Source organism: Callithrix jacchus, chromosome 5 (assembly GCF_049354715.1).
Source record: "Callithrix jacchus isolate 240 chromosome 5, calJac240_pri, whole genome shotgun sequence".
Taxonomy (NCBI): Eukaryota; Metazoa; Chordata; class Mammalia; order Primates; family Cebidae; genus Callithrix; species Callithrix jacchus.
Window position 1 is genome coordinate 120,086,765 of NC_133506.1, and position 14,622 is coordinate 120,101,386.

Sequence of the window (14,622 nt, forward strand, 5' to 3'; positions counted from 1 at the left end):
CGCGTGCAAGCGATCTTCCACGCGTCCATCCTGAGTGTGTTAAAGGCAGCAGTAAAGAGGGAGGGCTCTGGAGTTAGACTGTTTGAACCCAGGCTCTGGGCAAAAGCTGCTGAACCTCTTAATCTAATAGCCTCATCTGTGAATTGGAGCGATACTAGCGAGGATTAAGTGAGAGTGCATAGGAAGGGCCTAGCCCGGTGCAGAGGAAATGCTTCATATATGCCACCGTTGTTGATTTTTGACTCATGTCTTCATCTATTCATTCATTCCTCAAACCATCCTCTCGGCATCATGCAGTGCCTGCTGTATTCTGGGTACTGTGGCAGGTCTGTAATGATGCAAAGAGAGATGGTGGCCAGGGGTGGTGGCTCACGCCAGTAATCCCAGCCCTTTGGGAGGCAGAGGCCAGAGGATCACTTAAGCCCAGGAGTTTGAGACCAGCCTGGGCAACAAAGTGAGACCCTATCTCTACAAAAAATAAAAAATAAAAAAATTAGCTGGGTGTAGTGGTGCAATCTGTAGTTCCAGCTACACAGAAGGCTGAGGCAGGAGGATCGTTTGAGCCTAGGAGGGCGAGGCTGCAGTGAGCCGTGATGGCATCACTGCACTCCAGAGCAAGACCCTGTCTACAAAAAATAAAAAATAAAGTGAGAAAGACAAGTATCAAAATAGTGTGTTATGACACACCCAACGAGGGGAGAAGGAAGATTGACTTAGTTGGAGCAAAAACAACTGTTCTGGGAGATAGAAACATTATAAATCTGTATTGTAGTGGTCAAATGCTATATAAATTCCCAAAAAATCTCATTGAAATGTATATTTAACATTTTATTGTATGCAAATTGTAACTCAACAAAGCTGATTCAAAAAAAAGCACCTAAGCGCCCAATGTGAATTTACTGAATGGGCAAAGGGATGGACGATGGTGAATGAATAAATGAATGAATGTGTGCAAATGAGTGTCTCAGATGGTTGTCCATCTGTCCTGGTGCCACCACTGCTCCTGCTGAGAGTGTTCTTAGCCTTCTCCTCTCAGGTCCATGGGATTCCCCAGAGGATGTGGGCCTTGAAATTTCTTTTCCTCCTCTGTCCCCACTCCTCCCTTCCCTCAAAGACAGGGAAAGATGGCTCAGTGCTCCCAGCCAGCACTCCTCGGCTCTTCTAAGGGTGCTTCCTGGGGCTTCCAGGGTCTCCCTTCCAGCTGCCACATGCCAACTCAGCCAGCTCCGGCTCAGCTCTGAGGTGCCAAGGTCACGGGTGTGATGCCCAACTCCGGACCTGCAGTGCCAGCAGCAGCTGCCCAAACCCTGGCCGACTCCGCCACCTGCCGGCTTCTTCCCAAAGCGCATCCCGAGAGCTCTGGGGAAGCTGAAACCTCGGTCAAGGGCTACCAGGAACCCTGCCCTAGCGGGGGCTTTACTCCTCCTCCTGTTAAATTATCACAGCCACCATATGAGGTGGGCTCTGAAGCACAAGGACACTGAGGTACAGAGAGAATCTAAGAAATGTGTCCAAGTTCACACAGTAAGTTACAGACCTGAAACTCCTACCCAGGGTGGGACATCCCAGGTGATATGTCCAGGTAAACACACCTTGCTTGGGAGGAGCAGGGGACAGATCTGAGTGTCCCTCCTCCCCCCAACCCGGGAAGAGGACAAAGGCCTCACACCACCCTCCCAAATTTTCCCTCCAGAGGGGAACGCAGAGCCTCCAGCAATGGCGTGAAGATACATTATGGGAAAGACACGCCTCAAAATAGCATGCTCAGACCTATGGTACATTAATAGACATCCTGCCATAAACTTTTTTTGTCAGTCCAAGTAGAAAGACCCACAGTTCAATCAGAGTTAAGTCAAACAAGGTCTTAATTTGTTCCTTGGACCCAACCGCCTGTGCTTCTAACTCAAGAATAATAACCAAGGAGTGGCATATTATTTTTACATCTTATTTGCATATGATTAATTCTAAGTCAAAGTGAATGCAGGGCGCCCTGGCCCCTTGCTTCTCAGCGCCCTCCCACCCCGACCCTGTGTGCCTGGCCACCTCCTCCAGCCCGGGCCTGCCAGGCTCCACTGTCCCCAGCAGCCCCTCCCAACTCCTTGCCCCTGCTCGCCCCTCTCCCAGCTCCCAGGAGTCCCATTCCCTTCCTCCTCTGTCGCCCACGCAGCCCCCACCACCTGGCCACCCACCTGAAAAACTTTTCCCCAAGTTCTTGAGAAGTCGCGTAGGATCCAGGAGAGAAAAATCAAAGTAATAAAACCTCATTTAATTCCTAACGGAGGGCAGAGCTTCGAGCTGCAATTATCTTAATGCTGAGCTATTTTTACTCTCTCTCCATCTCTGTCTTCTGCCTTTCTCGGCTGTGAGGCTCGCTCTCTCTCTCCCTCTCTCTCTCTGCCTCCCTTTGTCTCTCTATCTCTCGTGTGTTTTCTGTCTCTCTTTGCTTTCTCCTCCCTCCCCTCTAATCTCTCTCTCACATCCTGTCTCTGTGCAGTCTCTTCGTCCCCTTTCCTGTCTGTCCCCCGTGTCTGTCCCTCTGTCAGCCAGTCCTCCCCACCCTTCTTGGCCCCAGGATTTAGATGCCAGAAGTGTGGGTGTCTGGGCACAGGCTGGGGGAGATGAACAAAGACCCTCCCTCTGCCCACAAAGACTTCATCTTCCAGGCCCAGGGGGGCTTCCCTGCCTTCCTCTCCCTTCTCAGCTGCCCAGCCTGGGATCCAGGGAATGTTTCCTGATGTGGGTCTCCAGGAGCTCCAGTACGTTCAGCAGATCCTCTGTAAATAAGCCCTCCTGCTCAAATGGGGCTCAGCTGCCATGTTCCCTGAGGCCTTTTCAGCCCCGATGAGCCCTGAGGTGCAGCTGGTGGTGCTGCCTCCGTTTCCATCCTCTCATCACCTTCCAGCTGCCCTTTGTCCTCTTCGTCCCCATGACCCTTCCCTAGCACTTGAAGCCAAAAGTCCATTCCCCACCTCTGCCCACCCAGTGGCTGCTCAGGCCACTGCCTGGGCCATGCCCTTCCCATACCCCTTCTTCCTTTCAGGACCTCCTTATTTACCTTCCCAAGGCACTGCCAAACTGGCCTTTGCCACTCCCCACCACACCCCATCTTCGACAGAGGTTCTGGGCCAAGCCAGAGGCTGCCAGAGGTGCATACACCCCTGGGCCCACAGCTTGGCATCCGGCTGTTTCCCAGCAAGCATATAAGTCAACAAACACACAGGGACTTGAGCCAGGCCTGGCGCCGGCCGACATGGAGCTGGGTGGCCAGGACATCCCACTCCTATGAGCAACCCTCTGCCCCTCCTGCCACCCTTTTCCTCACCACCAGAGCGGGCCCTGACCCCATTTCCAGAAGATTCCTCTGGCCTTTCACTCCACCAAGGACCCAGCTGCTGGGGCTGGGCGTGGAAAGCTGCAGAAGGATTGGGGGTAGGGAGGGCTCCTGGTGGTTCCAGGCCTGGGAGTGACCAGGAGAGAGGATGCCAACAAAAAGAGAGCCCCAGGAAGACACGCTGTGTACACGTTTCCACATGCACCCTCTCAGCACTAGACAGAGGCATTCAGACCCTCTGCACAGCCCCATGGGGGGAAACAGCAGCTCCCACAAAGGCACGCAAGGCCCGGACAGATAGACAGGGACTTTCTACCCACAGGGCCAACTTCTCCCATTCCCCCTCCAGAGACACACACAAACACCTCTAGAGAGAGAGAGGCTCACACCTGTCTTCCCCAGCCCTGCTTCTGAATGCACCAAACTCACCCACGTGATGGCACGTGTACAGGCAGCCCTCAGACCCCCCAACTCTGGCCTGGCCCTGTCCTCCCCACCCCATTGGATTTGGGGAGGAAAGACAGGAGCCACGTGAATCCAGGGTACATCTCGGCAGGGCGCATTCCCCTTCTCCCTCCCAGGAGTGCTCACACATCCACAACCTCTTACCCCAGCATCTGCAAGGCGGGAGCTGTGGATATCGTCCCCCCACCTGCTGCAAGCTGGCACACGCCTGCCCATCACCTTGACAGCCTCTGACATCCTCCCCCACACCCACACCCTCCCCCGTACACACGCAGTACTCCCACTCCCTGCCACTCACACCTGCAGCTTTGACACTCTGACACACTTACACAGACACACTCACCACACCGAACCCCAACACGCACACTCCCCAGCTATGGGCACCACAGGCCCCTGGCACTCCCCTGCACACTCTCCCTGCCACGATGACTGACACGTGTCCTCCCACACATAACTCGGTCACACTCGCTCCCTTTCCAGGACACCCCCATTCACCGCGTGACAGGCTGGTACTCTCTCCACGACCTCACAGGCCTCCCTGAAACTCCCAGTGCCAGGGCCATGAAGGGGTTAAAGCCAGGGTCCTGCCTACCCGTCGCTCCTCTCCCCCTCACTCTCCCCTCTTTATTCTCTCGGCTGGACTCCATCAATAATGCAGCTTCAAGTTCTGGGGAGACCGCAGGGGGCCCCCCCAGCCGGCTCCCCGGGCCTTGGCTCCAACTCCCACCCTCCTCCCAGACCCAGGAGAACACGATTCTCCGTGCTCATTGGCCACTTTCTCCTAAGCCCTCCCTCCGAGCGCCCGGGCGCCAGTCCCAGGCGGAGGGGACTGGCTGGGGACCCCAAAGCCGGGACCCGAGGGGTGAGTCAGGCCGAGGCAGAGAGACAAACAGAGAGGAGGAGAGGCTGAGGGAGGGAGGTGGAGAAGAGCGGGAGAGACAGAGAGAAGAGACACGCAGAGACACTCAGGAGAGGAGAGACACTCAGGAGCGGACAGATATCAAGACGCAGAGACACCCAAGCCGGGGAGCGCGAGGGAGCGAGGCACAGACCCGGCGCAGATAGCGCGGCGGGCGAGCCCCGAGCCCCGAGAGCCAGGGGGCGCGCCCAACCCGGGCGCGGACCCTCCTCCCGCTCCCGCGCCCTCCCCACGGCGGGCGCGGTATTTTTATCCGTGTGCGAACAGCTCTCCTCCTCCTCCCGCGGCACAGCCCGCCGCCTGCGCGGGGGAGCCCAGCACCTACCGCCGCCGGGACCCCGAGTCGCGCGCCCCAGCCCACCACCCGCCCCGCGCGCCATGGACCCCAAGGACCGCAAGAAGATCCAGTTCTCGGTGCCTGCACCCCCTAGCCAGCTCGACCCCCGCCAGGTGGAGATGGTAAGGGGCCCGCGGCCCACCCCCGCAGCGCCCCCGACACACCCTGCGGGGCTTCTCGGTACTCCGGGGGCGCTGCCCAGGCCGGACGGGCCTGGGGGTGGGGGCGCAAGGAGATCCGGGCTCAGCTTCGGCCAGGGCAGGGCACGGGGCCTCGCGTGAAGTTCATTGGAGACTCCTGCAAGTTTTTCCCGCGGCCTCAGTCCCGATCCCGGGGCCACAGAGTTCCCCGCAGTGAGGCTGGGGGCGCGGGGGTCAGACCGATTCCAGCCCGCCTGGGAGTGGGGTAGGGACGTCCTTTGGGCCCGGCACTGTCCCCAAAGGCTAGTCAGTCTTCTAGGCTACAACCGGTACCTCTCCGCCTGGCCTCACCCCAGAGCTGGTCAGATATGAGCAGCAGTAGACACTGACCCTGTCACACAGGGCAGGAGTGTGAGGCGGCCACCAGGTGACCTCACTGCCCTGCCCCTCTCTAGTCCCTGCCTGTGTGCCTGGGCTGGGGTCGCCAGAACCTGGCTCTGACCTGCATCTGCTGTCAGGCCCCGTAGTCCCAACCCCAGAAAGGGAAAGTTGACCAATCATCATAAAGCCAGACCTCTTCCCACAGACTACTGAGTCCTTGGGGGGCCTTCTTGGGGGCTGAGGGGCTTCCAAAGGTTGGGGAGTGCTGTGACAGAGGGCTCCACTTCCCATCCCCAGTGGATCAGGGGTCACTTGTTGCTGAGATGCAGCTGGCTCCCCACCGAGCAGTGGCCAGGGAGCCAAGTCATTTTGAGGGGTGATAGAGCGCAGGGGGTACAGTCCTGGGCCTCAGCAGCTTTGGGTCTGGAGGGTGGCATGGGGAACTTGGCAGGGGAGGTGGCAGTTTCAGCTTAACTCACCTGGTTCTTTGTGCATTTCCCTGGAGCTCGACAGGGACCTAATTAACTAACAGTTGGTCTGATTGCCAAGCTGGGGGGTGGGGGTGCAGTTGCTGGGAGTGCTTTGCGCCCGCCTCCCCCCATTCAGCTTGGCTCTTGTAGCAAGGAGGGCAACTTTTCATTTCTCACAAGGACTGGGTGAAGAGTTCCGCAGCCTTCCAGAGACTGGCATAGGGGCCCAAATCCAGGACCACAGAGAGGTCCTCAGGCCCCTTTGGGTCCCTGAGCCACAGCTGGAGGTTGGGGGTGCTTGCAGGGCTCTGGCTCAGCCTCCTTCTGAAAAGCTGGATCCAGCTGGTTTGGAACCCTTGAGCTGCCCTTAGGTGGGCAGGGCCACGTGGGTGCCATGGCCCATGGGGCATCTTCCCCAGAGGGCCCAGCCCTGGCAGCTGTAGCTGTAGCCAGCTTTGGCTTCCAAGGTCTGATGTTTTCAGAAACTGGGGAGAGGAGGGCCTTGGTGGGAGAAGATAGAAAGGAGGTGTCTGCTCTGGGGTAGACGTGGAGTGGCACAGTCATGGGCTGGGGGGTGAGTGACTGGGGCTTTTCTTGTCCTTTGTACTTAGTGTGCTGTGTGGCCTTGAGCACATTGCTAAACCTCTCTGAGCCTTGCTTTTTCACCTTTATAAAATGAGGGGGTTACATGAGCTACAGAGTTCCTTTTGGCTCTGACAGACCTTGATTCAAAGGTTCCCTGGGGACTCCAAAGCACTGTTTGTTCCCTGCTGCCTGGGGTGGGGTTGGGGGTGGGGGGCTGCAGGTGTCTCTCACCACTCCCTCCATCTCCTTAGATCCGGCGCAGGAGACCAACCCCTGCCATGCTGTTCCGGCTTTCAGAACACACCTCACCAGGTAGGCCTCTTCCCTGCCCACTTAGCCTTGGCCTCACCCTAGTTCTGATGCCTTCCTGGGGGCCCTGCCAAAGTCCCATGAATAGGATTCAGAGCTGAAGACTGGGAAGTGGGTAAGGTCTGGGAACCCAACTCTATTGGGTTTATTTATTGACATGACACCTCCCAGCCCCAGGAGGGAGAGGGCACACTTGTTCCCAGAGATTGAGACCTTGGGGAAAATAATTGGCTTCTTTCTCTCTCTTCTCTCTTCCTTCTCCCTTGATTCGGATGGCTTTGGTGGCCTTCCTCAGAAGAGGAGGCCTCCCCGCACCAGGTGAGTTTCCTGGGGCAGCTGGAAGGAGGGATGCCTGGGCCCTTTGGGGTGGGGTGGATGGGTGCCTGCAGTGCCAACCAACCTGTATGGGGTGCAACCAAGGAGGGAAATTAGCATATCAATGGGCACTCCTCTGAGAGTGCCTCATGCCAGGGTGCTCCAGCAGATCCGCCTCTGCTCAGACTCAGGGTGGGAACTCCAGGACCTAAGCCAGGCATGGGGACCCTCCCAAAGCCACAGGATAGGGAGGCTCAGCCTAGATGTGGGACCCAGTAGTAGAGGCTAAATCAGTCTCCTTGGGTGGCCATGGGTGGGATGGAATGGAGGGAGGGTGAAGCGAAGGGAACTCTGCTGAGCTCCTCTAATTTGGCACTTCCCCTGGCAGAGAGCCTCAGGAGAGGGGCACCACCTCAAGTCGAAGAGAGCCAACCCCTGTGCCTACACACCCCCTTCACTGAAAGGTACTATCCCCCCATTGACCTGCCTGGCTACCCCCTTGATCCCTGGAACTGAGCAGGTGGCTTTTGTTAGTGGAGTGGGACTGTCCACCACACACACCCTGCTGTCAGCACGGTGCAACAACCCAATGTAAAGGCCAATTCTTTCTTAGTCTGATCTTGCAAGACACAGGAGCCCCGAGGCTGCAAAGGGCAGCTGTGGGCCTTAACATTGGGTTGTGGGCTTGAAAGAAAAGAGATGGCTGGCCCAAGAAAACCAGCAGGTATCCACGTGGAAGGGACTCCATCTGCAGCTCCTCTTCATAAGCCTGTGCTGGATCACCTCCCACCCCTGCTCATGGGGGTGGGCACCTTCCCCTGTGGGCTGCACCCCTGCCATCCCCTCCCATTTGCATCCCATTTGCACAGATCTGTATACTGGTCTCCTCTTTCCTGCTTCCCTTTCTCCATGGAAAAGCAAGCCATTTCTTTTGTACACACTTACTGAATATATAGTATATGCCAGGCCGAGTTGGTGGGCACTGGGCAGAATAAGACAAGTCAGATTTGGTCCCTGCCCCCTTGGGGCTCTTTGCCTCGAAGGGTCAGGGAGGGGCCAAGTTAGGTGGCTCATTCCAGCGCTTTGGGAGACCAAGGTGGGAGGACTGTTTGAGCCTAGTAGTTTGAGACTAGCCTGGGCAATACAGTGAGACCCCCATCTCTACTTAAAATGTAAAAAGTGAGCTAAGCATAGAGGTGCACACCTGTAGTCCCAGCTACTTGGGAGGCTGAAGCAGGAGGATTGTTTGAGTCCAGAAGTTTGAGGCTATGATGAACTATGATCACACCACTGTGCTCCAGCCTGGGCTACAAAATAAGATCCTGTCTCAAAAAAAAGAGGGGGTCAAGGAGGGTACACAAAGGTGTTTAAGTTTGGATTTGAAGGATCACAGGAATTTAACAGGCAGGCAAGGGCATCCAGGTCCAGGAAAAGGGAGGAAGGTATGCAGAGAGGAAACTTCGAGTCACAGGGGGACTTTGTAGCCAACCTGGAGGAGACTTGGTTTCTGGACAGGGCGGGGGCGGGGGCAGGGATATACCTAATGGAGGGCCTCTTCCTAACAAAGCTCTGATGTCTACCAACCCCCACCTCGACTCCTGCCTGGGGCTCTTCCGGCCTGGCCAGCCCCCTTTATCCCACAGAGGTGGGGAGGGAGTGCTGCCTGAACAGTATGCTGGGAACTGCTTTGGGGGAGGGTTTAATAAGTTCCCAGCACCAGCCAAAGTCAACAGGTGTACCTGTCAGCCCACTTGCCAGGGTTGGAAACAGAGAGGAGAGGCTGGGAAGGAAGGAGAGAAGGGCAGGGGTTATTTCTCTTCCCCCAGGATAGGAAAATGACGGGTCAGAGCTGCAGCAAGTGGGCAGCGTGGCTCAGCACCTACAGGGCTGTGAGGAAGGGCCCCAAAGCAGGCATGAAGGAGAAAGTGGCAGTTTCTCAGGAGAGAATTTAAGAAATCCCTCTCCCTTCCACCTTGGGCTCGGTGGGGAGAGGCTGGGTGGATGTGAACAGAAGACCTGGGCTCTTGACTGCGCGCACGGGGGCACAGGCCAGGATGAAGATGTTAGGGCCAGGGCACTACCATGTACCTCGAAGTGGCCAAAAATGCACACCTACCCTATTGCCACTTTGGGCCTCATCTTAGGGAGTCCAGGTGAGTGGAGGCAGGGAAGAGGAAAGGGATCAGGAGAGGGGTGGCCAGTCTGGTGCTAGGCTGGGGACCTCCAAACTGAAGAAGGGAGACTTGGGGTGGGGGAGTTCAGGGCCCCACAGTTGGGGGCAGAGATGGAGGCAGCCTGGAGGGAGGGATGGGGAGACCCCAGAGAGCCCAGGAGGCACGAGGGAGGTGGGGAGGTGAGGGAGGCTCACGGGGCTCTGCACACACCTTCTGTTGTCACAGCAGCTCACGAACTGAACTCTCCTCCCCCGCTGGGGGAGAAGGAAGTAGAAGCTGCCCAGGCTGCCACCTGCTCCCCTGCCTTACCCTCTCCCCTGCAGCCCTCATGGACCCTTCTCTACCAGGAGGGCATTGTTTTGTAGGCTTCAGTCCATTTGTGGGCAAGGGAAGGTGTCTGGCAGGGCTGGGGCTTCTCAGGGAAGAATTGAGGGTCCTGGAGAGAGGGCACAGCACTAAGTCTTGGCCTGGGGAGTTGTGCTCCAAGGCCGGAGCTCTCACACTTGGCTCAAGATGAAGCTCTGCCTCATCCCCAAGGTCAGGGCAGGGCGATTTATTGTGCTTTTATTGCCTGGATAGCTTGCCCAGAGCCAGCAGGAGGTACTGGGCTGGGAGCTGGGGGCTGGGTGGGGCAGCAGGCACATACAAAGCACCCTCTGTGCCTGTCCCCAAGTTGGCAGGAGCCTGGCGCCCTGCTTGCTGTGCCGGAGGTTTCCAGCCTGGACCTACCCCCTGGGCCTTCTGAGGGGAGGCGACCAAGAAGGAGCTGCAGCAACTCCCCATCCCCCCGCCCCTAGCCCCTCGTCAGTGTCTTCTCTGTCTGTGGCCTGTGAACTTTGTGTTCCATACGCTCTAAGATTCTACCAGCTCCTGCAGCCTCTCCTCAGTCATCTGCCATCCTCTCACCCTCTGCCATCCTCCAGAACCCCTGGCCCTGGCCCCTTTCTCAAACCCCTTGCTCCTTTCCATCTTTTGGAAACTTCTCTCCAGCTGTCCACACTGTTCCCTTCCCAGCCTTATCTGAGTAGGTCTTTGGGGGCTGGGGGGTTGCTTTCTAGGTCACCGCAGAGGGAGCTGGGAACCTGGGGATGTGGGTCAAGATTGTGGGGGCCGCATCTGAGCATGCCACATCCCCAGGCGCACACTGCACTGGCTGCAAACTATGATGTCCTCGGCCTCAGAATTGTTCTGTCCCTTGGAGCCTGGGGCAGGAGTATGTGGGCTGGCATCTATGACTGGGCAGTGCCAGGGAGTAGGGACTGTGCACTGCATAAGAGGTAGGATTGGGGTAAGCAGTGAGCCCTCAGCAGTCTGGGCACCCCTCAGAAATGGAAAGTGGCAAATCCCCAGGCCCTGGCCCATATGCCCTGTGCCTTCTGCCTGGGCTTGAAGCTGGGAGACACTGTCTCCAGTATTGGGTACTTGGCAAATTAAGCTCTCCAGCCAGAGAATGTTAAGCTGCTGTTGTGCCGGCCTGGTCTTGCCCAGCCTGGCCCCCTGTGGTGTTGGGAGCAGGCCTGGTGGTAGCCTCCTGGGGGCTAGCATCTTGGGACAGTTTAAGATTGAGCCAAATATGATCAAATCTACCCCTGGCTGCCTCTGCCCTGGTCTGACCCTCAGGCTGACATGTAACCTTTGACCTTTGAACTTGAGCCCCTGAGGGGATATTCGCTGCCCCAGGCCTATGGGAAGGAGGCTGGGGGCTGGGCCACACACTCGCCAGATCCATGGCTTCATTTGACTCTTGCCTTCCTGGGTCCCCTCTGTGCCAGCTGTGCAGCGCATTGCTGAGTCTCACCTGCAGTCTATCAGCAACTTGAATGAGAACCAGGCCTCAGAGGAGGAGGATGAGCTGGGGGAGCTTCGGGAGCTAGGTTATCCAAGAGAGGAAGATGAGGAGGAGGAGGAGGAGGATGAAGAAGAGGAGGAAGAAGAGGATAGCCAAGCTGAAGTCCTGAAGGTCATCAGGCAGTCTGGTAAGCTGAAGGGCCTGCGACATGTGGGTTAGGTGTGGGTCCTCTTTGAGTCCCCTTCCAGTTCAGTGTCTCACACACGCAAACTGTAGCAACACCACAGGGCCTTGGGGTGCCTTGCACTTAGCCCCACCTGAGACATAGGCTTCCTCCATACTTGGCTCAGTCCCTCTCCCAATCAGGTTTTCCCTAATGTTTCCTCTCTTCCCTGAGAATTAAGGCCAAGGCTGTTTGGGGTTTGAGGCTAGAGCCGAAAAAGGACTTCCCACCTATGGCAGTAAGGGGGTGTGAGGACATTCAGGGATGGAGGACCACAAAAGTCCAACACCCCCATCACCTGCAATTTTGAACCTAGAATGTGGTCTCTGCTGGGGTGCAGAGGGCTGCCTGATTTACCTGCCTTCTCCAGGACACCTGTCTGTTTCTCCCTCTTTTTCCTTCCCAGAATGGAGTGGGAGGGTGCCCTCTAGTGTCTGGATGTAGAATCTAAACTTCAAGAACCAACCTGTCTTCTGCATCTCCAACCTCCGCTGCCTGAGAGAGGGGCCAGGGAGGGGCCTAATACCTGTAACCGAAGGCCTTGCTGCCGGATGTTCCAGATTCAAAACACTCCACAGAAGGTCCCAAGGCCCAGAGATTTTCTAGGCAGGAAGATTTCACCCCCTTCCATGGTTTTTCTTCCATGCCTGGCCATGGAAGGTGGTGCCACATCTGTCCCTCCTAGGGCACATTAAACTTTTTAGTCTCATTATTTAGGTAATACTGATCAGTAAACCACCTCTGCTAGAAGCTGTCAGCTCTTCCGCACAAACAAAATGCCTTGGGCGTCCTGCCTGCATATGTGGCAGTGAGGGCACCGGCCATGGGAGCAAAAGCTGTTGCTAGGCTTCAGTCCCTTTGTGGGCAAGAGACAGGTGGAAGAGCTGAATCAGTTTCTACTGAGACTCCCCCAAAATAGGTGGAAAAGGGGTGAGAGGAGACTGTTCCCTCAGGAAAAGCAGCAGGTGGCTGGGCACAGTGGCTCATGCCTGTAATGCCAGCACTTTGGGAGGCTGGTGGATCACTTGAGGTATGGAGTTTGAGACCGGCCTGGCCAACATGGCAAAACCCCATCTGTAATAAAAATACAAAAATTAGCCAGGCACTGTGGTGCATACCTGTAATCCCAGCTGCTTGGGAGGCTGAGGCAGGAGAATCACCTGAACCTGGGAGGTGGCAGTTACAGCCAGCCAAGATAGCACCACTGAACTCCAGCCTGGGCAACAAAGTGAGACTCCATATCAATTTAAAAAAAAAAAAAGGCCAGGACAGTGGCTCACGCTTGTAATCCCAGCATTTTGGGAGGCCGAGGTGGGCAGATCACAAGGTCAGGAGATTGAGACCATCCTGGCCAACATGGTGAAACATTTTTTTTCTTTTGAGACGGAGTTTTGCTCTTGTTACCCAGGCTGGAGTGCAATGGCTCGATCTCAGCTCACTGCAACCTCCGCCTCCTGGGTTCAGGCAATTCTCCTCCCTCAGCCTTCTGAGTAGCTGGGACTACAGGCACGTGCCACCATGCCCAGCTAATTTTTTGTATTTTTAGTAGAGACAGGGTTTCACCATGTTGACCAGGATGGTCTTGATCTCTTGACCTCGTGATCCACCCGCCTCGGCCTCCCAAAGTGCTGGGATTACAGGCGTGAGCCACTGCTCCCGGCCCCGAAACATTTTTTTTTTTTTCTTAAAAAAAAATGCAGCAGGGCACCGGGTCAAATATCAGGCCTATGATGGAGCAATATAAACCACCACAACTTCTAGTGGCTCCTGGGTGCTGGCGCTGGGCTGGGCAGGGTATTCACTATTATATCTTGTTTAAGGTAATCTACCCAATTTCCCCTTACTATTTCCTTCAGAAAGGTATGAGCTGATTTATCTAAGCCACATGGCTAGTCGCTGAGAGAGCTGTTCTAGCCCAGTGCCCTCTCCATGCTGCCATGATGCCTATGGAAAGCTTAGCCTCTGCCATCAGAGACTTAGCTTGTACTCCAGGACAGCCAGATAGATAAGCAGAGCCTGTCTTCTTATCCCCTCTTTCCCACCAGCTGGGCAGAAGACAACCTGTGGCCAGGGTCTGGAGGGGCCCTGGGAGCGCCCACCCCCTCTGGATGAGCCGGAGAGAGATGGAAGCTCTGAGAACCCAGCACTAAGTGGTGAGGCTTGGGAGTGTGGAATGGGGAGGCAGGGCTGGGATCTTGGTGAGTGGGGCCAAACTCTAAGTCCCTCTCTGCTTGCCTTTTAGAGCCTGGGGAGGAACCTCAGCACCCTTCCCCCTCTGAGCCTGGCACATAGGCAGTCAACTCTGCATCTCCCAGGAGGAAGTAGAGGGGACATCGCTGCTCCCCAGAAACCCACTCTATCCTCACCCTGTTTTGTGCCCTTCCCCTTGCCTGCTAGGGCTGTGGCTTCTGACTTCTAGAAGACTAAGGCTGGTCTGTGTTTGCTTGTTTGCCCACCTTTGGCTGATGCCCAGAGAACCTGGGCACTTGCTGCCTGATGCCTACCCTGCCAGTCATTCCTCCATTCACCCAGTGGGAGGTGGGATGTGAAACAGCCCACACTGGAAAATCCAGAAAACTGGGAACAGGAATTTGCCCTTCATAATTCTACTCCCCAGATCCTCTCCCCTGGACACAGGAGACCCACAGGGCAGGACCCTAAGATCTGGGGAAAGGAGGTCCTGAGAACCTTAAGGTACCCTTAGATCCTTTTCCATCCCCTCTTCTATGGAGGATTCCAAGTCACCACTTCTCTCACCGGCTTCTACTAGGGTCCAGGACTAAGGCGTCTTTCTCCACAGCCTCAACATTTTGGAAATCTTCCCCTTATCACCCTTGCTCCTCCTGGGTCCCTGGAAGAGGAACTGGCAGAGACTTCTTTGTTGCGTTTCATTTGTGCTTTGATGCCAGGAATGCCGCCTAGTCTATGTCCCCAGTGGGGTACATAGTGGGGGGCGCCAGGTTTTCCTTGTCCCCCAGCTGCTCTGCCCCCTTCCCCTTATTTCCTGACTCCAGGCCTGAACCCCTCTCGTGCTGTAATAAATCTTTGTAAATAACTGTGCTGAGACTTCTCATTCAGGGGAAGAGGGAGGAAAAGTGAGGTTATGGGGTGTCCTGATAAAGAAGGCAGATGGTCAACCAAGGGTTAGGGCTTTGAGCCTACTGTCCAATCCTCTAGTCTAGGA

The 14,622-nt window shown here is 56.1% G+C and overlaps 1 protein-coding gene across 6 annotated transcripts; it reads left to right on the plus strand.

Moving 5' to 3' along the window:
- Positions 1 to 4,670: 4,670 nt before the first annotated feature.
- PPP1R1B (protein phosphatase 1 regulatory inhibitor subunit 1B) lies at positions 4,671 to 14,494 on the plus strand. 6 transcript variants are annotated; one of them, XM_002748525.7, is made up of 7 exons: positions 4,671 to 5,174; positions 6,880 to 6,940; positions 7,233 to 7,255; positions 7,641 to 7,716; positions 11,199 to 11,402; positions 13,484 to 13,591; positions 13,681 to 14,494. In XM_002748525.7, the coding sequence occupies exons 1-7, from the start codon at positions 5,094 to 5,096 to the stop codon at positions 13,728 to 13,730; spliced, it is 603 nt and encodes a 200-aa protein (XP_002748571.1). In that variant the 5' UTR covers positions 4,671 to 5,093; the 3' UTR covers positions 13,731 to 14,494. The 6 variants fall into 6 exon arrangements, with proteins under 6 accessions (XP_002748571.1, XP_035159218.1, XP_035159220.1 ...); XM_035303327.3 differs by lacking the exon at positions 4,671 to 5,174 and adding an exon at positions 6,212 to 6,617; XM_035303329.3 differs by lacking the exon at positions 4,671 to 5,174 and adding an exon at positions 6,212 to 6,510.
- Positions 14,495 to 14,622: the final 128 nt, after the last annotated feature.

Excerpts from the sequence above, each read along its gene's own strand:
- PPP1R1B (XM_002748525.7), top strand. The coding sequence starts at position 5,094 with ATGGACCCCAAGGACCGCAAGAAGATCCAGTTCTCGGTGCCTGCACCC. Across the intron at positions 5,175-6,879 it reads ACCCCCGCCAGGTGGAGATG|ATCCGGCGCAGGAGACCAAC; the intron begins GTAAGGGGCCCG and ends CCATCTCCTTAG. Across the intron at positions 11,403-13,483 it reads GAAGGTCATCAGGCAGTCTG|CTGGGCAGAAGACAACCTGT; the intron begins GTAAGCTGAAGG and ends CTTTCCCACCAG.